This window comes from Hibiscus syriacus, unplaced genomic scaffold, assembly GCF_006381635.1.
Source record: "Hibiscus syriacus cultivar Baekdansim isolate YM2019G1 unplaced genomic scaffold, ASM638163v2 tig00110384_pilon, whole genome shotgun sequence".
In the NCBI taxonomy this organism is placed as follows: domain Eukaryota; kingdom Viridiplantae; phylum Streptophyta; class Magnoliopsida; order Malvales; family Malvaceae; genus Hibiscus; species Hibiscus syriacus.
In genome coordinates, this window is record NW_024062715.1 from 307649 (window position 1) to 332369 (window position 24721).

At 34.2% G+C, this 24721-nt stretch overlaps 2 protein-coding genes and 1 pseudogene across 2 annotated transcripts; 2 read left to right on the forward strand and 1 right to left on the reverse strand.

Annotated features, from left to right (window-relative positions):
- The first annotated feature begins 267 nt into the window (after positions 1-267).
- Positions 268-3210, forward strand: LOC120122048 (D-3-phosphoglycerate dehydrogenase 1, chloroplastic-like). The gene is made up of 4 exons (XM_039141300.1): positions 268-871; positions 1643-2130; positions 2212-2307; positions 2403-3210. The coding sequence occupies exons 1-4, from the start codon at positions 319-321 to the stop codon at positions 3072-3074; spliced, it is 1809 nt and encodes a 602-aa protein (XP_038997231.1). The 5' UTR covers positions 268-318; the 3' UTR covers positions 3075-3210.
- A 299-nt stretch (positions 3211-3509) lies between these two features.
- On the forward strand, positions 3510-4963 carry LOC120122066 (cyclase-like protein 2). Its single transcript, XM_039141312.1, has 6 exons — positions 3510-3887; positions 3978-4022; positions 4102-4174; positions 4453-4550; positions 4678-4748; positions 4825-4963. The coding sequence occupies exons 1-6, from the start codon at positions 3560-3562 to the stop codon at positions 4948-4950; spliced, it is 741 nt and encodes a 246-aa protein (XP_038997243.1). The 5' UTR covers positions 3510-3559; the 3' UTR covers positions 4951-4963.
- Positions 4964-5872: 909 nt separating this feature from the next.
- On the reverse strand, positions 5873-24422 carry LOC120122146 (annotated as a pseudogene).
- Positions 24423-24721: the final 299 nt, after the last annotated feature.

Sequence of the window (24721 nt, forward strand, 5' to 3'; positions counted from 1 at the left end):
ACTTGGAAAAGACTTTCTCGTGCTTCATTCCTTCCAACTTGGAAATGTGTTTGCAATAGAGATATCAAAACTTCTTTTCTTTCTTTTTGAGATGACTTTTCCATGATGAAAACTTAATATGGATTGGATTGACACCATTTTAATGGAAAATAGAACAACTTTCACCCACTCTCATCTGATACTCGTATTTACACGCTCCCACCCTCGTCATTCCCATCACTGTATCTCACCAACCTACCAAAATATAAATTCCCCACTCCGCTTGGCCTTTACTCGCTGCTCCCCACTTCCAGGAACCCTCTTTAATCTTCACCAGCGATGGCTTCTGTCAAAATCCCTGCTCTCAATAACCCTTTCGTTTCGCTTTCCTTTAAATCGCGCCTTCCGTCATCATTTTCCGTCACCTTCCGTGACAACTTGCGGTTTTCGCGCTCCTCCTCCCGTCCACAACGCCGTTTCTTGGTCGTAACCGCTTCCTCTGCTTCTATATCCGGAAAACCTACCGTACTCGTCGCCGAGAAACTCGGGGAAGCGGGTCTGAGTCTGCTCAAGCAGTTCGCCATCGTGGATTGTTCTTACAACCTCTCCCCCGAAGAGCTCTGCACCAAGATCTCGCTCTGTGATGCCTTAATTGTGCGCAGCGGAACCAAAGTCAGCCGCGAGGTCTTCGAATCTTCTGGCGGGAGATTGAAAGTCGTTGGGAGAGCTGGTGTTGGGATCGACAATGTGGATCTGGCCGCCGCCACCGAGCACGGTTGTTTGGTGGTTAATGCGCCTACTGCTAACACCGTTGCGGCGGCTGAGCACGGGATCGCGCTCTTGGCTGCCATGGCTAGAAACGTAGCTCAAGCTGATGCTTCCGTTAAGGCTGGTGAGAATGATCTCTCTGTTTTGTTTTGCTCTGTTTGGCAATGCTTCTAATCTTTTTTGATTGCTGAGATCTGAAGTCTATCTTTAGATTTACGAAGCTAGTAATTTTGCTAGCTTGATCTTAAGCGTATAATTAATAATAGTACATTATTTCTCGGATTTGATTGAATCAGTGAGAAAAAAAATCAACCACTAAAGTAAGTATAACATACTAATATATTAATTAATCTTAAGAACTTCACTAAACACTACGTTTTGCAGAACACATTTGATATTCCAAGTTGGAAATTCTATAATTTGTGAGCCTGGAAATCACAATGGCATATTCATGTGACATCTCCATATTTTCAAGCTTCTGATTTGAAACTCAGATTAGAGGTTAAACTGATCGGATCATTGATTTATGATTCAATTAGTTGGACTGCAGGATTTGATCAAACACATATTTAATATTTAAAGACTATTTTTTAGTATTAAAAATATTGAATCTGATTGATAATTGATAACACTACGTATTCTACTTAATGACATGATCTTTTAAAATAGATCAACAAGTTAAAGATTCTACTCAGTTACAAACAAAATTTTGGAAGGAAAGAAATACAGTATGCAAGAAAAAAAAACGCTTTTTTGGTTAAAGATTTCATTGGGTTGGTATCGAAATGGACAGTTGACCCTGGTTTACTCGGTTCGACCAGTCGATCTGAACTAGCTTTTTAAATCATCACTTTCTGTTGTTATCTAGTAGATTTCTGATATTTTGATTATGTAGGGAAATGGCAGCGGAACAAATATGTCGGTGTGTCCCTCGTTGGGAAGACAATTGCTATCTTGGGTTTCGGAAAGGTTGGATCAGAAGTAGCTCGTCGAGCCAAGGGGCTCGGTATGCATGTTATTGCTCATGATCCTTATGCCTCAGCCGATCGTGCTCGTGCTATAGGTGTGGACCTAGTGAGCTTTGAGGAAGCCGTAGCTACCGCAGACTTTATTTCTCTGCACATGCCTCTCACACCTGCTACTGATAAAATCCTCAATGATGAGACATTTGCAAAGATGAAGAAAGGCGTTCGTATCGTCAATGTTGCTCGTGGGGGAGTGATTGATGAAGAGGCTCTTGTGAGAGCATTGGATGCCGGAATTGTCGCTCAGGCTGCTCTTGATGTCTTCACCGAGGAGCCACCGAAACAGGACAGCAAGTTGGTGCAGCACGAGAGAATTACAGTGACTCCACATCTCGGTGCCAGTACAATGGAAGCTCAAGTGAGTTAGTTTAATCACCGCGTCTGTCCATATCTACTTGCTGTATGATATTATCAAATAAAGCATCGCTATGTTTTGTAGGAAGGAGTGGCTATTGAAATTGCTGAAGCTGTTGTTGGAGCCCTGAAAGGGGAACTTGCTGCGACTGCTGTCAATGCACCAATGGTTCCTGCTGAGGTATGCAATGAGTTCAATTGGTTTTTCCCATCAATTGTTTATGAGGTATGCAATTCGGGATTGATGTTTCACTTATTTGTTCACTTCCCCTGTAGGTTCTAGCAGAGTTGAAACCGTATGTCGAACTCGCTGAGAAACTCGGGAGGCTGGCTGTCCAATTGGTCGCAGGTGTAAGTGGTGTTAAAAGCTTGAAAGTGTCGTATGCTTCCTCTAGGGCCCCTGATGACCTTGACACAAGGGTGCTCCGCGCGATGATCACCAAGGGTCTAATTGAGCCTATTTCCAGTGCGTATGTGAACCTAGTCAATGCTGATTACACTGCTAAACAAAGAGGACTTCGGATTACAGAAGAACGTATCATTATAGATGGTTCATCAGAGACCCCACTAGAATCCATCCAAGTTCAGATTGCCAATGTGGAATCAAAATTTGCGAGCGCAATATCAGATTCAGGTGAGATTAAGGTGGAAGGAAAGGTGAAGGATGGAATTCCTCATTTGACAAAGGTAGGGTCGTTTGAAGTGGATGTAAGCTTGGAGGGTAGCATTATCCTTTGCAGACAGGTTGATCAGCCCGGCATGATCGGTAAGGTGGGACATATTTTGGGTGAGGAGAATGTGAACGTGAGCTTCATGAGTGTTGGGAGGACCGCACCCAGGAAGCAAGCGGTGATGGCCATAGGAGTCGATGACCAACCCAGCAAACAATCTCTGCAGAGGATTGGCGAAGTCCCTGCCATTGAAGAGTTAGTTTTCCTCAAGCTATAGGCTTGATTGTGTCATCATATATCATTTTACCTGGTTGGGTGATCATTTTTACTACCCTGTAGCTCACAGAATTTTGAACGTTGTTATCGAGTGTGCCGTCTCCAATAAGCCAGAATAAATAAGTTCGATGAAGTTGAATGATTTGGATTCTCATTAATATATATATATATATTTGATGAAGATTGTGATTAATTTTGGGTTAGGATGTTGACAATTTAGGCGAAAAATCATGTGCCCCCGAAGTTTGCTTTTAAAACCAGAAAAAGAAATCACTAATTTCCACTTTGAGTGGTATTGAAGTCGATCTGATTTAATCCCATCAAGCATAAGATTTCTTACTCGGGATTTGCGGATCACAGTAGTATTAAATTTAGGAGGTTTCTTACTTTAGTTTCCCATTGACTTCAATGCAAAGGTCTGATATAGTGTCAATAAATACTCAACGACGTATATCCATCTTTATCTGAAACTTCCAACTCTCCACCATGAACAGAAGCAAGCTCCTGCTGCAACTTTGTGCTGGGATTTTTGCTTTCGGCATCCTCTCCAGTGCTGTTGTGGGTTATGGAAATGGCAAAATCTTTGACATTACTCACAAAATCACTTCCCAGTTGCCGACTTTCGGATCGGTGAACGGGCTCGGTCAGTTCATCTGGCTCGTTGCCAGCATTAAAAATGGTTCAACAGTAAATGTTTCGGAGTTCAAGTTGGGAACCCACACTGGGACTCACGTTGATGCACCTAGCCACTTCTTTGAAAAGTATTATGAGCAGGGTTTCGATGTTACATCTCTTAGCCTGCAAACCCTTAATGGTTCTCTTTTCTCCTTAAACTTGGTGGTGATTCTTCGGCTCAGGCGATTTCATTGATGACCTTCACATGTTTGTTTGATTTATTGTGTAGGTCCTGCTCTAGTAGTTGATGTTCCAAGAAATAACAACATTACTGGTATATATTTCTCCTAATTGAGTTTCCATTCGTGTTGTTCTGTGGTAAGTAGCAGTAATAAATAATATGCTGCCTACAGCTGAAGTTATGAAGTCCTTGAAAATTCCCAGGGGAGTACATCGTGTGCTTTTCAAAACGCTCAACACTGACAGGTCACAATCTACATGCATTTCCATAAAGCGAATAGTCCTATATTTTTTTTCAAGTATGAAGAGATCAGATGTTATTAGTAATGTTGATTTTACTTGAGATTTTGGCCTAACTTCTGCTACTCTCCTCAGGATTGGCATAAATTTGTTGAAAAGTTCTCACTTTTTGCATTTCTGGACTTTTAGCCCTTAATGAATAAATACCAGAAATATGTTTGTATGATACAAACTTTCAGAATGGTTTCTTGACAGTAAAAATATGTCAAAACTTTCATTTTCAGGAGGCTGATGCATAGCAAGCAGTTTGCTTCAGACTTCACAGGGTTTAAGACAGATGGTGCACAGTGGTTGGTTGATAACACAGACATCAAACTTGTAGGTACATCATTACATTATTCCATGTTAACAAGAAGGACCTGCTTCACAGGACACGATGTTCCAAAAGTGCCCATATTCTTGAGGCAATCAATGGCAGAACTTAACCCATCTGTGTGTACTAATTGTAGGACTTGATTACCTATCGGTTTCTGCATATGATGATGCTGCCCCTACTCATCATATATTTCTAAGGAATAGGGTAAGAAACCAGAAATTGGTTGAGTGGATTTTGTAAGAAAATGTGTGAGCTGAAAGTGGTCCATTACATTGTTCAGGAAATTGTTCTTGTTGAAGGTCTAAACCTTGATGGCATAAAGCCAGGGAAGTATAATGTCCATTGCTTACCTTTGAGGATGGAGGGTGCAGATGGATGCCCAACCAGATGCATTCTCACTGCATGAAACCTTTCTCCAAGTAAGGTTGTTTTGTTTCACCATTAATTAACAACCATACTATTTGTGGCAAGTACATAATATGCTCATTATACCTTGAATTTACACTGCATGAGAAGAGGGCAGGCATGGTCTATTGAGCTTCTCAAAAGGAATGGTTTGGAGTACGAAATAAAAACCTTTTAGGTATAGTGTTGGGTGCTTGGGTGTTGCAGAATCTGTACTGCATATCTTCCTGTCCTTGGCATTCAATACAAACTCTGTTTACATCTTTGTTTCACTGTAACCTAACTTGAGTTGAAATCTATTAATTGCTTGATTGCAATACATGCATTAGAGTCTCCTGACGGACAAATTTGCTGAGCAACGAACGGCGTCGTTGAGCTTCAAATTGATATCTTAATTTTGTTTTACCTCAAATTTGTATCAAACTTTAAAATTATATATAAAAAACCCCTCAAATTAGTACATCTGAAAACTCAACAATTAATCAGATTACTAACGTAACATTGATGGTTAAAATAACGTTATTATCACCATATGATCGGCGGCTGTTGGAATATCACTTCAGCATCACTTACCAATTTAAGAATTTTGTCAGTTCAAGTTCTCTTTTTAAATTTAAATATCAATTTAAAAATCACTAACTTAAATCGGTGATTGAAAAAATCTTATTATTCTTCAAGATTTCGTGTTCAGACACTACATATATAGGAATATATGAACATTTAATGTCAAATGGTTAAGAATTTTTAAACAGATAGATACCTTGTATGTATTCTTACTCTAGACTTAAAATAATATCAATTTAAAAAATAAAATTTAGGTGATAACCCATAATTTAATGCTTTTATTCAAACAATCACTGCTGCACTATGCTTTTTTTAAATATACAAACCAGAAGGCAGAACCAAATTCTGATGATACAAGATACAAATGAAGCAGCGAATGAATTTATAACAGATGCGTATAACTTGCAAGCCGGTTTTATGTACAGATATTCGGCATCTAATACATTCTGCCCCGCTTTACTCGCTTTCATAGTCTTCATCGTCTCCGAAGCTAAAAAAAATGCATCCGCGGCCATTGCTCTGAATTCACTTTCTGAGCTTGAAACTTGAGTGTCACCAATAGCAGCTTTATTTGGCTCGCCAGTGGCATGCATCTGTTGGGAGTTTCCACTTCCTAAAGAAACTTGTTCGGTAGAATGCACCAAACTTGCTACTTGATCCGATTTGGTATTTGTTTCAGATTTGGAGGTTGCTGAATGGGCAGCTACTCCCTCTGCGGATGCTGCCTTGTTCTGCACACTCTTTGATGAATCAGATTGTTCTGCCTCGCCATCTGAGAACACATCATCTTTGTCGTTATGTCCCGAGTCTTTATTTTCATTAGCCGGGGCTGCACCTCTGTCAATTGCTGCACCACCAGTCCCTGAGCTTTCATCTGGCTTACTGGTACTAGTTTCAGTCTGAGGCATTGTTGGAACAGTGCTATTATAATCTACTAGCACGACCTCGACCTGGAAACCAGGGGATGGCAACTTCCTCTGCATATTAACAAGAAGAAACTGATAACACCTCAGAAGAATCTATTTGGTCCAGAAAGAAAGAAATGAAGATCCCAAGTCAACATTTATATTTACAGAACATCATAACACATTTTGTGTTTTACCTTGTCAAACCATTCAAGCTCACCGGTATTCAGAACTTTTCTGTTGTCAATCACTGTCGTGTTTAACCAACTGACAAATCAAAAAAGGAAGAATCTTGAAACAATTAGTTACAAATAAATAGGAGTTGAAAGATAATTTTATAGGGACGAGGCCTCTAACATACCAGTAAAAGTCTCCCTGGCGATCATGAAAATGAATTTTGAAGTCCCCAGCCAACTCAGTTAGATCAGGCTCCCCCGGCAAAGCAAAGACCATAATACCTTTCTTTGGTGCGCTAAACCAGAAATCTTCTGGCTGTGAAGAAAGCATACTTGCATGTTATTTCAATTTGGTATTAGAAATGCTCAGAACTTCAAATGGCTGATTATGATCATAGTTGTAAAAATTGGACCACACCAGCCTGGTTGAACCGAGAACTGGTTGGTCCAGCAGTAAACCATATAAGTTGAGCCGAGAAGTTATAGAATAGGCAAAACCAGGAACCACAAAAACCAGTTAAAAACTGATTAAGAAAAACTTTGGGCTTTTTCAGCATGTGTCGGTTCATTTCCATCATTGAGTTTTGTAAATTAGTTTTTAAAATAACTTTTACGATTGAACTGGTAACCAAAATTCAAACCAAATCCAATTCAATTTTTTCAATCATGATTATAATAATTACACTAAACAATCAAACAGACATACCGATCAATCCTTGGTGGGCGGATGACTCTTTGTTGAGAAGAGAATACCTGTATACAGGAAGGTACTGAAAGCTCGTTACAATTCAATCTAGGGTGATAGCTAAGATATCAATAAAACGACGGCATGACACTTCCATCCTTTAATTTACATGTTTCTCTCCCTAGGATTAGTAAAATTCAAACAAAAATACCAGTGTACTGCAGTCGTAACCAAAGATAAATAGCATCCATGGCTAGATTTGAACCATAAACACGAGGAAGCAAAACTTAACAATGAGACATGAGAATTTTCACTTGGTTGTTATTTGGAAGATTCAAATACATAATAAAATTTTCACACTGCAGCTATAAATTTAAACACATTCATGCCAGCATTATACCATAAAACACTGGCAGTAAATGATAAACAAGATTTTGAAATACTAGTGACCAGAGATTTAAATAGCATTAGCAATCGAGTTTCATGTTTATCGCAATCACAGCCTTAACTGAGGCTATCATGATCATTGCAGTCGTGATTTTTTTTCATTTTTTTTAGCTTATTGTAAAATTTAATAATTATAATTATATTAATATTAATGGTTTTAAAAGTATTTTATGATATTCTAAGATCATTCACTTTGATTTTATATTTTATCACAATATTTTATTACAATTAAAATAATTTACGATATATTAATTTATTTATATATATTAAAAATGATTCATTCATATTTTAAATAATAATTTAGATACATTATCCATATAATCAACATATATATACACATCATTACAAACAAGTTTGAGATCCCCTAAAACAGTTAGTATCATTTTAAAAAGTCCTATTTTTAATTAGTTTATAAACTTTTCTTTGTTTCTATCCTCATTTTGTCTTTTTTGCACATCATCTTATGTCTCATTTTTCCAATTTTCATTCTCTCTAATTGCAATTCCCTCTCTCCATCTACTCCTCTACCCCCTTCCACACCCTCCCCCCCCCTAACCCACATCCTTCTGTTCTAAGTTCTATCAACCCTTGTGATCTATTTCTTCCCTTTGCAAGAGATTCCTCAATGTTTTGAAGCCCCAAACCCATCGAAATAGATATATATGGTTAAGATCCACTTACACAATGTAAAACTCTTAATTTTACACAGATTTAGAACAATTGGATGAGTGGAAATAAACGGCTGAGATTAACTATTTTTTTTCCAGTGAATATCTTTTCATTTTATACTGTTAATCTCAACCATCTATTTTCAACCATCTAACGATTCTAAATCTGTACAAAACTAAAAGAATTTTACACTGTGTAAAAGGATCATATCCCATATATATATATATAAAGCTGGAATTAGCCTGAAATTAGGAAAGGCAGCATTCACAGCTGTCGCCAACACTAAAGAGCACCACTATACCTCTACTGATCTGCTATTTAAATCCCTGCTAGTGACTGCCTGCACCCTAAATGTTGAACCAAATATCTTATATTCAAACCTATAAGGAATCTAAGTGTTGAGAACATCTGTAACAATAAAACACCCAAATCCAACAAGAGGTTCAGCATAAACAACCATAAGAACAAACCATTAATCATAAAGGAAACTGTTTACAGACAAAAATGTCATACCATTATGATCAGAGATGGTGATGGAGGGCCTAATCCAATAAGGGCAGCGATGAAGCCGGAATCCTCGAAGCATGCACCTGCGTAAAAAGTGGAATCAGCACTAAATGAAGACCAAATATGCAAAATAAAAATTCTACAGCCAGATAATACCTGCGCCCAGGCTGGTTTTTGCCATTGAAGTATGTTAATGTACGTTCAAAATATTTGACATCTCTCTTCAAAACATGACAGGAAAAGATAAGCAATAAACATCTAGCCACAAACAATTCTTGAAAGAACACTTTCTATATCACTGGAAATCAGATGCTAACAATCTGACTTGGAAGAACAAGCCCCTTCCCATCCACACATCTTTTCTGGTTGTAGTAGTTAATGGACTCTTCACCAGTGGGGAAGAACTGCAGAAGAACAGCAAATAGTAGGTTATAAGAAGAAAAAAAATCATCCATTGTGACCAAGAAATGCGAAGCTACATCAAATCTGCTGGCATTTCTTCAATAAGCTCATTGAACCAAACCTTCAAGTATAGAAGAAGGCTAGAGATCATCAACCCAGTCCTTGCCATCCCAGCTTTACAATGCACAACCACAACATTCTCAATATTCTCCTTCAGCCATGAGTAAGCACTTTGACAAAAAGATATTATCAATTGAATTGGGGGGCAATTATGATCATCCAATGGGAAACTAGCCACCTGAAGAAAAAGTTTGGTATAAATAACATAAATAAGATGACTCCAATTCACACATTGCTCCTACAGTAAGTTTTAATAGGCTGTATTCGTCGTTATACATGCACTGGGTGGGAAATAAAAGGTAGTGATTTTCATCAAAATTTAGGAGGAATTGACTTGCCCCATGAATTACCCTTGCCAATGACTAGTTTTCCTCATTGGGCTTAGTACATCCACCCCTGACATGATATTATTCTTTCTTTCCGGGAATACATACTAGAATTGGATCATTTTCGGTATCTAAACAAGATTAACTCTACCTTTCACTGTAGATTTGGAGACTACCATGGTAAAGGGGAGAAGAAGATGGCCAACTATCTCACGTGGCGAAAACAATGTCAGATCAGGTTATTAAGTCACCACATCAGCATTCCGTCACCCCTTTAACGGTTGTTAACGTTGAATGACTATTTTGTTACATATCAATTACGTTAGAGACCAATTTATAACTACTAAAATTTCAGTAGAGAAAACGAAAACTAACTCAAACATTAGTGACTTTTTATGTAGTTTACCCAAAATAAAGAGATGAATAATGATACTACATAGTTTAATTGGCGGAAAGAATTTTATATATGTAATTTAATATTTAATATGATACGATGTATCTATGTTTTAATAAATATTTAATATAATATTTATATCTTTAAAATGTTTAATATGATGTATATTTTTAAATAAAATCTTTAATACAAAGGGTAAATTACATTATTGATAACTTATGTTTTACTTTTGTATGTTTTTGCTCACTAAATTCAAATAACATAATATTTGGTCACTTTCATTTTTATTTAATTAAGATACGGTCACTTTTATTTAATTTTTTCACTAATGGCAGTCAAAATTTTAGTGATTAAACATTTAAAAGTGACAACTTCTTAATTAAATAAAAATGAACATGATCATATTTTAATGAAATAAAAACAAAAGTGATTATATATTTTTTTTGAATTTAATGAGAAAAAATGTACAAAATTTAAACAAAAGTGACAAATCATATAATTTATTATTTTTTTATAGGATTTAGATTTATATATATATATATATATATATATATATATATATATATATAAACAGAATTTAAAATTTAAAATGTATGTTATGAAATAAAAAGAGTAAAGTAATAAGAAGAACAAAAGAATATACATGAATATAAATAAAGATATCTCGTATTATTTTCTAAATATGAATTATTTATAATGTTTTATCTAAACTCTATATTTATAGACATGATGAGTAGATACCATATAAAACTTTAATCTTATTTGATATTAAAATCCTAATAATAAAACATATCAAGTTTCTATTTAATACATAAATTCTACTCATAATGGATATCCACATAAATAAATATTCATAACAAGATAATAAATTTAACATACGAAAATATCTTTTAAAAGATAAGAAATATCTTATAAATCAAAAAATAAAATTAATATTTTGAAATTCCAACTAAACCACTCTCAACATATAATCCCATCATACAACCTTAAAAACATTATAAAACATTAATAAAAATAAATCATTACTTAATATATGTAATTCTATTTAAGTATTAAACTTATAAAAAGTAAAAATATTTAATATATTTACACCTTAAATAATTAATTATTAATTTAAAATATAACAAAAAATCCTATAAACAAAACCTTTTATTTTAAAAATATGATCAAGTACAAATATTTTTATTTCTTCTTAACCCTCTGTGCTAGGGTTTTCTATGTTTTTGGAACGTTCCTTTTTCGTTTTTAGTAGTTTTCTGTGTCTCTCTCAGTTTTTCTAATTTTTGCTAGAGTTGTTTTGCGTTTTTCTTCGGGTGTCAATGGTCGACTACTATGGGGGATATCAAAAGTGAATTAGAAAATCTTCACTTTGGGAAAGAAGAGAGAAAAATCTTAATTATCAAACAAACAAACAAACAATCTGAACCCAATTTCATTGGAACATCTGACATCCTATAGGGGGCATATCCATCTCTGAACTAGGGGATGGTAGATATTTATTTTGAATATACTACAAGGGCGATGTGAACAAATTGGAATTAGAAGGTCTATGGTATTTCAACTCCCACTTACTGATTTTGCACCGATTGATTAATGGTGAGGACTCGATGACGGTGACCCTTGACATGGTGGATTTTTGGGTTCTTGTCAATGATCTCCTAGTGGGTTACATTTCAAAATAGGTAGCAAAGCAATTTGGGAATTTTATTGGTACATTTTTGAATATAATGCAAAATCAAACAATTAAGGGTATTAGGGGTCGACGAGGATTCAAGTATGTATTTATATCTACAAATTGTTAAAAAATAAAGAAAGAAAAAAAACTCGCGTTAGCCAATGGATTCGCTGGTTACACTTTGATTCAATACGAGAAACTGTGCATTTTTTGTTTCTTGTGTACCAAACTAGGTCATGGGGAAAATTTCTATCCACTGCGAGTACTCCAGGAGAAATATGATTTAGTTCCAAAGTGGGACATTTACATTCGATCCCATTCGAAGTGAAAATGTGTTTTTGACTAGTGTTTACATTGTGTAACATTTTATGCTTAAATACACCTTGGTTGTTCATAATTATTACTGATTTTGGAATTTTTACATGATTTCTCTGCAGGACATTGACTTTTGGAAAATATGCTTAACAGGCCTAAAAATTACACTTTTTGTTCTTGAATCAAGGCTGAAACAATGGGCATGAAATGTTTGACCTAGTAGTTCGTCAGCAGCTTTTAAAAGGTCCAGTCAACAATTCTAGAAGGAGGACAGACTCCTGGATCATTTCAAGCATTTTAAAATTTAAGTTTTTAGGAATTATATTTTTATTTTTAGATTTTAAATTCAAAAAATTATCATTTTTATTTTAGCCTATTTTAGGGTTTATAGAAGGCCATAAATACCCTCTTAGGGTGAGCCTAAACAAGCATCGAATGATCGAATCATCTCTCATTTGTCTTTAAATCATTATTTTTCCTTTTTAGTTTTTACTTTGTTTACTTTTAAAGCTTTTATTTTTAAAATACTAAGTATGACTTTTGTCATGCTTAGCAAATTCTCTTTCAAGTCGAAGACTAAAGCAATGACTCAATTCCAATGTAAGAATTGAAAAGTATTTAATCAACTTTAGATACATTTCTCAGTTTTCTGAGCTTACTTTCAAAATCAAAACAATTTCAAAACCAAAGATTGATGTTGGTCAGGATGTTGTTATGGTTAAATACATGGGAGGAAGGATCGTCTTATTGAAAGCACATTCAACTTCCAAGGAACACACTTAACAAAATTGTTTGCTAAGCAAAAATTGAGATCATAATCTGTTATTATTAAAACAACATAATCCAAGTCATTCCTTTATGAGCTTAACGTTTTGATCTACAACATTTTTGTTGATTAGATCCATTTCCAAAATCAACATCAAAGGTTTCTATTGGGTATATGGTATACAAAGCATAGTCACAAGGATTGGTCCTTGTAGACAAGTAGCTGACGTGAATCCCGAAGTAAATACCTCTTCGATGATTCAAGGAAACTGAGTCAAAGCAAAAGCCTAAGGCTGATTTTTCATCAATTGGATTTCCAATTAATTCTTCTTTAATCTACTTCACTTTAATTTTCTTTACAACCTACATCATTGTTTTTACTTATACTTTATTCCCTTTATCTAGAAATCCCCCACTTTTACTTAATATTACTCCACTCACTTCTTGGCTCAAAGATTAAAACAAGCATAATCAGGAAGTTTCCTTAGTCTCTGTGAGATTGACCCTTACTTCTCTTTTACTACATTTAATTTTATTTATTTATTATTTGATACAAAGGAATTATTTTGAAAAGAAAATGATGTATTGTCAAATTGGCTCCGTTGCCGGGGACTAACGACAAGTTACTGATTTATTTCTTTTATTTTTAATTTATCACTAGGAATAACCTGGGAGAATTAGTATATTTTAACCCAGAGATCAAAGCACAAGCCCAAAGAATCCACATATAAACGCTTTGAGAGAAAAGGAAAAGAGAAGAAGAACGAGAGAAAAGTTCAGAAACAGATCTAGATCTAGGGAGCTAGCTACAACCCCTACCACTCAAATGCCATTATGTATAACCTTTCCTAAAGACAAAACTCCTTTCCACTTAAAGATTGGACTTTTTCATCTTCCTCCCACTTTCTGCGGTCTTCCCAATGAAAATTCGAACAAACACTTGATGGAATTCTAAATGGTTTACTCTAGCATGAAACCACAATGCGTTTTCGAAGACCAAATAAAACTTAGAGCTTTCCCTTTTTCCTTAGCCGATTCGGCTGAGGAATGACTATTTTATTTACCTCCAAATTCAGTTAATTCATGGTTGACATGAGTCAAATTTTTCTTAACAAGTACTTTCCAACGGCCAAAGCAAGCAGTTACGAAGGAGCATTCTTTCAATCCAAAAAAATAATGAAGAAAGTCTTTATGACTACTTAGAACGATTTAAGAAGCTTTGCGCGAGTTGTTAGTAGCACGGATTAATCGAGAAAACATTAATTCAATACTTTTACGAAGGAATTATAACATCCATTTCCCGTATACATTTTCATACACGAGTCACATATGTTACATAACTTTTAAAATTTTCCGCTTTTGAAAAACCAGTAAAATTTTGTTTCTAATCTTAAAAAATTAAGTTTAATAATAATAAAGCGTTCATTAACTTATAATATATAAACAAATATTAAAGTTCGAACATATTAAATTTTACATCATCATAAGTCAAATATTTTTCAGAGCATTTTCATAATTCTATTACATGCTAACTAACAACATCAAAACTAGACATAGTTGTCATATAGATACTGATGAGGTGACCCTTGATTTGTGATGTCAGTTGCACTCCGCTCGTACTAATACCTACGTGTGAAATTAACACACGCTGAGTAATCACTTAGTGAGACATAACAATAATGAGATAAATTTAAACATGAGTATATTATAACAATCCAAATACAAATTGACTATTTCAACTCATTTTAAAATTCTATGGTTTTGCACCCGTAGTGCTGATAAGGTAAATTACGTGGGGTTGCACACGTAACACCAATACGGAAATTCATAAACTTATTATGAATTTATTAAGCTGCACACACAGTGCTAATACAAAAATTCATAAACTTATTATGAATTTCTTAAGTTGCACACACAGTGCCAATACGAAAATTCATATACTTATTATGAATTTCTTAAGTTGCACACACAGTGCCAATACGAAAATTCATAAACTTATTATGAATTTGTTAAGTTGCACTCACAGTGCCAATACGGAAATTCATAAACTTATTATGAATTTCTTAAGTTGCACACATAGTGCCAATACGAAAATTCATAAACTTATTATGAATTTCTTAAGTTGCATACACAGTGCCAATACGGAAATTCATAAACTTATTGTGAATTTCTTAAGTTGCACACACAATGCCAATATAGAAATTCATAAACTTATTGTGAATTTCTTAAGTTGCACACACAGTGCCAATACGGAAATTCATAAACTTAGTATGTTTTTTTTAAGTTGCACACATAGTGCCCATTTGGTGAATACAATACATACATTAAGCAAAATGCATCTATGACTATCATAACATATAAGTACATAATAAATGCACTCACCTAGTTTGCCTTGCTATTATACCTAGAATGTAAATCTGACTAATCAATGACTTTATCCTTGCCTTTTTGTTTGATTGACTCATGAGCTTGATTGTGATCTACACAAGCATCCATAATCACACATACAATACAATTGTAAATATACTTTCTAACATTTAAAGAAATTAATAATACTCAAAAGTACTATTATTCTCGAATTCTATTTAAGCTCATCCTAACCTAAAATTGTAGGTTTCTTAGTATCGATACCCCTTCTATGGTATCGATACTTCTATACTATGGTACTGATACTCCCTTCAGTATCGATACCATTTTCACATTCTGGAATCCATTTCTCAATCATAGTATCGATACCTTCCTCTTGGTATCGATACCCCACTTCAGTACCGATACTACTTGCATAAGTATCGATACTTTTCATCGTGTTCATCGTTTTCCCTTAAATTTAATCCTATAGTATCTGTATGTTCTTCCAATACCGATACCTTTACCCAGATTTTACACATTTCACTTCAATTTTTACCACATTTTCGCCTAAATCTATTACTTTAATATCCAACCATACCATTAAACTCATCATTACTTAATTCTAATAACTTACATCCATAATCTTCTCATAACATAAAAAATCTCCAATGAAAACTCAAAACTAAGAATCACACCAATTTTTCCAACTTTTTTTTAATCACTTCTAAAGCTCCCAATCTATTATTCACTTCTTTAACAAGTCAAAAATGCCTTAAATCTCCCATAAGTAACCATATTTCATCAAATCATTTAAAAACCCATTTTATGAAATCTCAAATAAAACCTTCATCTCTAAGTTTTAATCCTCCTTAAACCTTCCTTAAGCCTCTATATTACTCAAGGTTTCAAAACCAACCCAAAACGAAAGGAAAAACCAACATTGATGAATCCTTACCTTAGCTATGGAGGGCACGAGATGTGAAGAAGAAGAAGAGGAGAGAACTTTTCAGACTTATTCCCTTAATTCTCCTTTTCATTTTTATTAAATAACCCAAATTTAAATGAATATTAAATTTATTCTATCTAAAAGACCAAATTGCCCCTCTTTTCATCCATTCTTACTAATAAGTCTCAAACACAATTTCCTAAATTATTCCTTATGCTTTTCAATTTACTCAATTTAACCCACCAAAATTTAAATTTCACTATGGTCACCTATCTGATATTTAAGGTATTACAGGAATGTTACCTTTAAAGATGAAAACAGTAGATTCCGCTAATGGAGGAGCATTAGTTAACATGACTTTAACAACAATGAGAGAGTTGATTTCGACCATGGCAGCCAGCTCTCAATAGTTTTGAAGTGAACCCATCCGATGAGTTCACGAAATAAGTACCTTTTCCATTAAAAATAAATTAGATAAATTAACTGAAGTGGTTAATTTACTTATTGCAGGAAAATCTAGAGTAACAAGAACTTGTGGGATATGCATGATGTCAGATATCCCGACGAACTGTTGCCCGATGTTATAAGAAGGAGGTAAAGCACAAGTCATCACCGTAGTGGTTTTCTAGGACCTTCCCAAAAACCATACAACCCATATGGAGATACATACAATCCGTGATGGCTAGACCATCCTAATTTCAATTATGCACAGAACCTGAAGCCGACATATCAACCGAGGCCACCTCCACAACAAAAAATGCAAAAGACATGTAACACCCTTAACCCGTATATGTATACTAATATGAGATAAAGATGTCACATCAATTAATTAAAACATTTTCTAATCCAAAAGTGAATAATTTTTTTAAGACAATTCCAGATTATAAATATTAATATAAATTATTTAATCATAGAAAATCAAAACATAATATTTTAAAACATAATATAATAGAAAAATGTCAAGTCATTCTGTTAATACTAGATAGTAATAACTATAGTAAATCATAGCAAGGCAGTTTCAGTTTAACTATTACAAAACAGTTCTAAAAGAGTTTAATAGAGCAACTAGGACATTTATAAGTACATGCCACTAAACTAGTCTAAATCGCATTAAAGGATGTTTTAATGATACTGTAATGTACTCTATAATGCTTGGGGTTGCTCAATAATTCTTACTTCTACTCTTTTTCTTTACCTACGCGTGAAAATCATCACATTCTAAGTATATACTTAGTGAGACAATTAAAAATAATACACAGTGCAATACAATCACATGCACATAGTTGATGTCATTATTAAATGCAATATGACCCCTATACATGTGTATCCATTATGTTACCATAATAAACATGATAATAATAAGCACATATATAAATATTACCAATAAACCATAACACAAGTATAAACCTATGAGGACCCCGATATTCCAGTCAAACAAAAGTGCTTACGTATAAGGTTGCGTCCACCATTTGCACCGAAGTGCTTACGCATAAGGTTGCGCCCACCATTTGCACTGAAGTGCTTACTCATAAGGTTGCATCCACCATTTGCACCAAAGTACTTATGCATAAGGTTGTGTACACCATATGCACTAGGTATCATTTAGTGCTAATTCGATATGCAGCTACTAGACTTTATGGCATGCCATCAATACCACCGATCCTCAATAACATACTTAGGCATATAGTCTTTAATTAATTCATCCATGGCAATGTATACAAATATAATTTAACATTGGGCAGTTCATACCCAAAATAGTCATGACTTAACATCATATACATTAGTGATCAATACATTATAATTTCAATCTTTGACATATTCTGATAATGTCAATCGTATGGTAAATAACATAAATATTATGCCAATATAAACAAGGTGGACTTATCGCAAGTCTTCCTAATGATGTATTAAACATCTATGTATAATGTCATGCATGCATTGCACTCACATTGACACTTTATATATATATATATATATATTCGCTTCGATCGCAAAATTAATCACGATCTATACACAATCACAAATACATATTGAAAGGATATGTTAGTATCGTACAAACATAAACAAATTTCAATAATAAAAATATATAAAATGTATTGGAAACACATTCGATACAATTTATTCCAACATTTATGAATTCTTTTAGAATTCATATCAATATTTCCAATTTATGTAAAATGGCCCTTCACCATTTTACCCAATCAAATTCCAGTACTAAAATTTCCAGCATTGAAATAATTACTGACCAAGTCCATTTAATTTTTTGTAAATTCATATTTAAACCCACCAAACTATTCAAAATTTCATTAATAGTCACCTAATTTACCAAGCTTCCAAATTGATCCAATTTCACATTCTAACTTAAATTTCAACACACAAACCGTAATTTCCAACATAGTATATCAAATATTGAATATTTACACATTAACACATAATTTTTCCAAATTTTTTGAATAGGTCCCTAACTTTCCAAAAATTACAAAATGGTCCTAAAATTTTTCTAAGGCTTGTAGAATCATTCCTACATCATTTTCAATCCCTATATAATTTTTCCATTATTTTTCTCACATGATAAAGCCTAGACCGAATACCCTAAAGCTAGAGTTCCTTGATTTTCACTTGATTCAAGCATGAAATCAACCTCTATTCAACATTTTAAAGTCTCTACAATTAAACCCTAACTTAATTTCATCAAATCATAAACTTACCCTAATTTTAGGGTTAGGATGAAAATACCATTTGCATTTCTAGGAGGTTTGATCATGATTTGATCATCAAACAAGCTTGGAAATGATTCTACAACCTCAATAACCTCTAAATCCATCATCAATTCATTAAACCCTAATATTAACATAAACCCTAAAATTTGGGATCTTTGAAATCAAGCAAGATTAACATGCAATAATGGTACCAAATGACATTGTTTTTTCGAATTAAACAATTTTCTATTTCACGACTTAATACAAAATCCAAAGAAAATTGTTCAAAATGAAAAACAAATTCTCTTACCTAGGTATATGGATCACAGCTTGGGGGTGGAGAAGATGAACAACTTACATGAAATTTTAGCTTAATTTCATGTTAATTTGTCATTTATTTAACTAAATAAATTTTTTTAATTCATTTAATTAGGAAATGACAATTTTACCAGTAATGAAACTTGATAATTACATTCATGTTATTTTTCACATAACCCTTATCATCTTCCCAAATTAAAAGATGAACAAAATATTCTACTCTTGACCATTTTATCCATGCAACTTTCCAAGAATTTCAATATTGTCATTTAAATCTAACGGTCTAAATTGAACATGGAAATAAATTCTCAAATCCAATGATCCATATTATTTTTCATCATTGTAAAATATGAAAATAATATTTCTAATCTTAATTTATCATCCTTCAAATTTTCTCAAAATTTCTATTTGATCTGATTTAGCGAATTTTTACGAACTTTAACATTTTCTAGCTATTAACATAAATACCATATCAAAATCTAATTCCCACCAAAACTCCACTCTTGGGGTTGAATTATCCATTTATGGAATACATATTCTTTTTGGGAAAATTACCATTTTTGTCCCTAATTATTTCATAATTTTATACTTTGGCCACTAAACATTCAAAATTTATGTTTTGGTCCTAAACAACATTTGGGGCAGTACAATTCTCCCCCTTAAGAATAATTCTTCCATGAATTTTAATACGTACATGATGTGAAGAGGTACGAATATTGCATTTCCATGTCCTCTTCTCTTTCTCAGTAGCTTGCTTAACTTTATGATTACGCTAAAGAACTTTGACTAGAGGGATCATCTTGTTCCACAGTTCTTTGACTCCTGAGCCAAAATCTTTATTGGTTCTTATTCATAAGCATATTTGGTCGAATCTCAATCTCCTCCAGTGTAATGACATGTGAAGGATCTGATTGATACTTTCTGAGCATCGACACATAAAAAACATTATGAATCTTGTCCATCTCTGGAGGTAACACTAATTAGTAAGCCATCGATCCAACTCTCTTTAAAATCTCATAAGGTCCAATGAATCTCAGACTTCCTTTGTGCCCAAATTGCAATAATTTTTTCCAAGGTGATACTTTAAGAAAAACTTCATCACCTTCCTAAAATTCAATCTATTTTTTCTTTAAAATCGAGTAAGATTTATGTCGATCGAATGCTATCTTGAGGTTATCTTGTATAGCTTTCACTTTATCCTCAACCTATTTCATTAAATCGGGGCCAACTAGGTCTCGATATTTTAGCTCGAACAAATTTAATGGTGTTCGACACTTTTTCTCGTATAAAGCTTCGTACAGAGCCATCTTAATGCTTGATTGATAGATGTTGTTGTAGGCAAATTCTACTGAAGGCAAATACTTTTCGCATGATCCTTTGAACTCAATCACACAAGCCCTCAGCATATCTTCCAAAATATGAATAGTCCACTCAGAATATCCATCTCTATGCGTGCGAAAACCTGTGCTGAAATTCAATCGAGTACCCAAGGCTTCATGTAAGGACTTCCATAATCTCGACGTAAACCTTGGATCCCTGTTGGATACTATTGATACATGCACACAATGCAGTCAAACTATCTCTTTTATATACGACTCGACATACTTATCCTTTGAGTAGTCCATTCTCACTAGAATGAAATATGTTGTCTTGGTTAATATGTCAACTATCACCCAAATAGAATATTTCTTGTTGGGTGTCAAAGGTAGCCTTATAAAAAAATCCATAATGACTCATTCCCACGTTCACTCATAAATGGAAATTGGTTGTAGTAATCCCGAAGACTCTTGATGTTCAGCTCTTACTTGTTGACATGTTAGGCATGTTGCAACAAATTCAGTGATAGATCTTTTCATACCAGCCACCAATATCGACTCTTTAAATCCTGATACATCTTGTTACCACCTGGATACATAGTTATTGGACTATAATGTGCCTCAGAAAGAATATCTTTCTTCACTTCTTTATTATTGATATGCATATTCTTCCTCTGTAATACATGCATCCATTATACTTAACTTCAAAGTCTTTAGTCTCACCTTTTTCCACTTGCACAATCCTTTCCAAGCACTTTTCATCTTTCCATTGTAGCTCCTTTATCCGATCCAAAAGCATCGGTTTTATCTTTAATTCAACAATCAAGGCACCATCTTTATTGAAAGATAATCGTGCATCCAAGGCTCGCACAGCTATAAAAGTCTTTCAACTAAGTGCATCATCTACCGCATTAGCCTTCTCTGGAAGATAGTAAATGATCACATCATAGTCCTTTAAGAGTTCTATCCATCTTTTCTGTCTCAAGTTCATTTCCTTTTTAGTCAACATGTACTTTAGACTTTTATGATTCGTGTAAATGTAGTACTGCTCACCATACAGATAATGCTGCCAAATATTAAGAGCAAACACAACTCCTGCCATCTCAAGATCATATGTCGGATAATTCCTCTTGTGCATCTTTAACTGTCTGGAGGCATAGGCTACAACCTTACCTTCTTGGATAGCACACAGCCTAAACCATTATGAGATACATCACTATACACCATATATATTCTTTAACAGATTTTGGTTGTACCAGTATTGGTGCTTCCATCAAGATCTTCTTTAGAGTTTTAAAGCTCTCTTGGCACTTCTCTTTCCAAACAAATGGAACATCTTTCCTTAAAAGTTTGGTCAACGGATAAACAATCATCGAAAAGTTATTCATGAACATTCGATGGTAACCAATAAGTCCTAAGAAGCTTCGGACCTCTACAACATTATTTGAGGCTTTCTATTATGCTATAACCTGAACATTCTTGGGGTTAACTCTTATGCCTTCAGCCGAGACCACATGGCTAAGAAAAACAACTTCTAACAGCCAAAATTCACATTTTGACTACTTTTCATACAACTGTTTATCTTTAAGAATATGTACGACCACATGAAGATGACTATCGTGCCCTTTTTTTGTCTTTGAGTATACCAGAATGTCATCAATAAATACCACCACAAACTGGTCCAAGTAAGGCTGAAATACTCGGCTCATCAAATCTATAAATGCCACATGAGCATTGGTTAAACCAAACGACATCAATATAAACTCGAAGTATCCATACCGAGTTTTGAAAGTTATCTTTGGAATATATTCCTCTTTAATCTTTAATTGGTGATATCCCGATCGAATATCAATCTTAGAGAAAACTGCTTCTCCCTTTAGTTGATCAAACAAATCATCAATCTTTAGAAGATGATATTTGTTCTTTATGGTCACGTTGTTTAAATTTTGATAATCTATCATAATCATATATATCCATCTTTCTTTTTCATGAATAACATTGGTGCACCCCAAGGTGAAACACTCGGTCTAATGAATCCTCGATCGAGTAGCTCTTGCAACTAGGCCTTTAATTCCCTTAATTTTGTCAGGGTCATCTTATATTGAGCCATCGAAATAGGATATGTACCTGGAAATACATCAATGCCAAACTTCATATCTCGATCTGGAGGTAATCTAGGTAACTCATTAGGAAACACCTCTAGATACTCTCGAATCATTAGAATATCTTCCAACTTAACATCAGTTGCTCACGTATCCACCATATTCGCTAAAATTGCTTAACACCCTTGCAATATCAGTTTCTTAGTAGAAAAGGCTAAAATCACTTAGGATAAGGGATTTACCCTTTCTCCAACAAATATTATCTCTGATCCATTCACATCCTTTAAGAACAATCTCTTCATGCGGCAATCTACCCAACTATAGTAGGGAGATAACCAATCCATGCCCAAAATTATTCCAAATTCCTCGAAAGACAATTCCATCAAATCTACAAGAAGGTCTATTTCTTGAATCTTTATTGAGAATTTTTACATATTCGACTAATCCTTGCCCTATGACCCAGAGTATTGATTACCACAACATCACTAGAAATAGGTTCTAATGGAATTCTCCAATCTCTAGCCAGCTTTGTACTAATATAAGAATACATAGAACCAGGATCTACCAACACAAAAATAGTTTCATCAAAGAGATAAAAGGTACATACTATGATCTCAGGAGCATCTTTGACATCATTAGTCATGATGTGATAAATTCGGGCAGTCATCTTACCTTCACGATTGGATGCAAGTTCGGACGTTCCTATTTTGCCACCTTTTTCGGTTCTACTTCTTTGGGGTTCTACTACTGACTGGTTTGGATAATGCTCTGGACAAGTCCTTTTAATATGACCAATATGTGCAATGGTAGTAATTTTCTCCGACCAACCAGCACTAACCAAAATGTTTATTTCCGCAGCACCCACATTCTGGTCTAGGATGGAATCCCGAACCTCGGGTGGAATGTTCCCAAGAAAATCCCCTTTTGCTGGAATGTGCTAAAGATGCTTGAATTTTCTACGGATGTCCCTTATTACATTTAGAAGATGGCACAGTAAAGGAGTTTCCAAGTCTTTTGCTTCACTAAGCCTTTTTCTCATTCATTTCTTCAAGATCAACTTTTTCATACCCTTTGCTTTATTTAAAACTTCTTGAAAAGCAGTAAAATGATAAGAGATCAAGATTTTTTTATACTAAGGATCCAATCCAGTAATGAACCTATCAATTCTGGTTTTTTTATCGAGAAGAACACTGATGCAAATTGACTTAGCCTATTGAACTCACATTTATATTCATAGATTGTTATGACATATTGCTTCAAATTTAGGAACTATTGCATCATCTCGCTGATGAACACATCCCCAATATACTTTTACTTGAATTCCATTAGAAAAAAATTCCCATGTAATCTGCTCTGGAGGTACCTATACAGTGATTGTATTCCACCACACACTAGCTTGTTCCAATAGAAATGAAAAAACTCCTTCAAACTTTTCTTGATCATCACAAGGAATCCTACTCATCATGATCTTAACATTATTCAACCATTAATCAACATCCATCAAATCTACATTACTATGCCTCAAAATTTAGGTGATCTTATTTTCCTCAATTCTTTCAGAACTGATACTAGTGCTCGGTGATTAATGATGTTATCCAGTGCCTATAAGAACAACCCTCGACATGGACAGGCATGTCATGCTGATTTCGATTTGGTATTCCCATATTCTGCTTAGCAAGTGGGGGATTTTGATTCACCTCATTACTCCTACTCTGTGTAGGAGTAATGTGCTCAGCTGACCTACTCGATTCATGATGATCTGACATCAAAATACTGTCAAAATCATCCAGCATTAGTAAGGAGTAACTCAACTAAATAATAAGCATCATGGTATATGTACAATCATCAGTAAAATTTGACATCCTAGTGGCATGTATGTATTCTCAACTTCATTTAGACTTGATTCTTGTCCATAATCGGCTAAACAAGTAACTCTGATAACAATAAATGTAACACTCTTAACACATATACGCATACTAATACAAGATAAAGATGTCACATCAATTAATTAAAACATTTTCTAATCCAAAAGTGAATATTTTTTGTTTCTTTAAGATAATTCTATATTATAACTATTAATATAAAAATATTT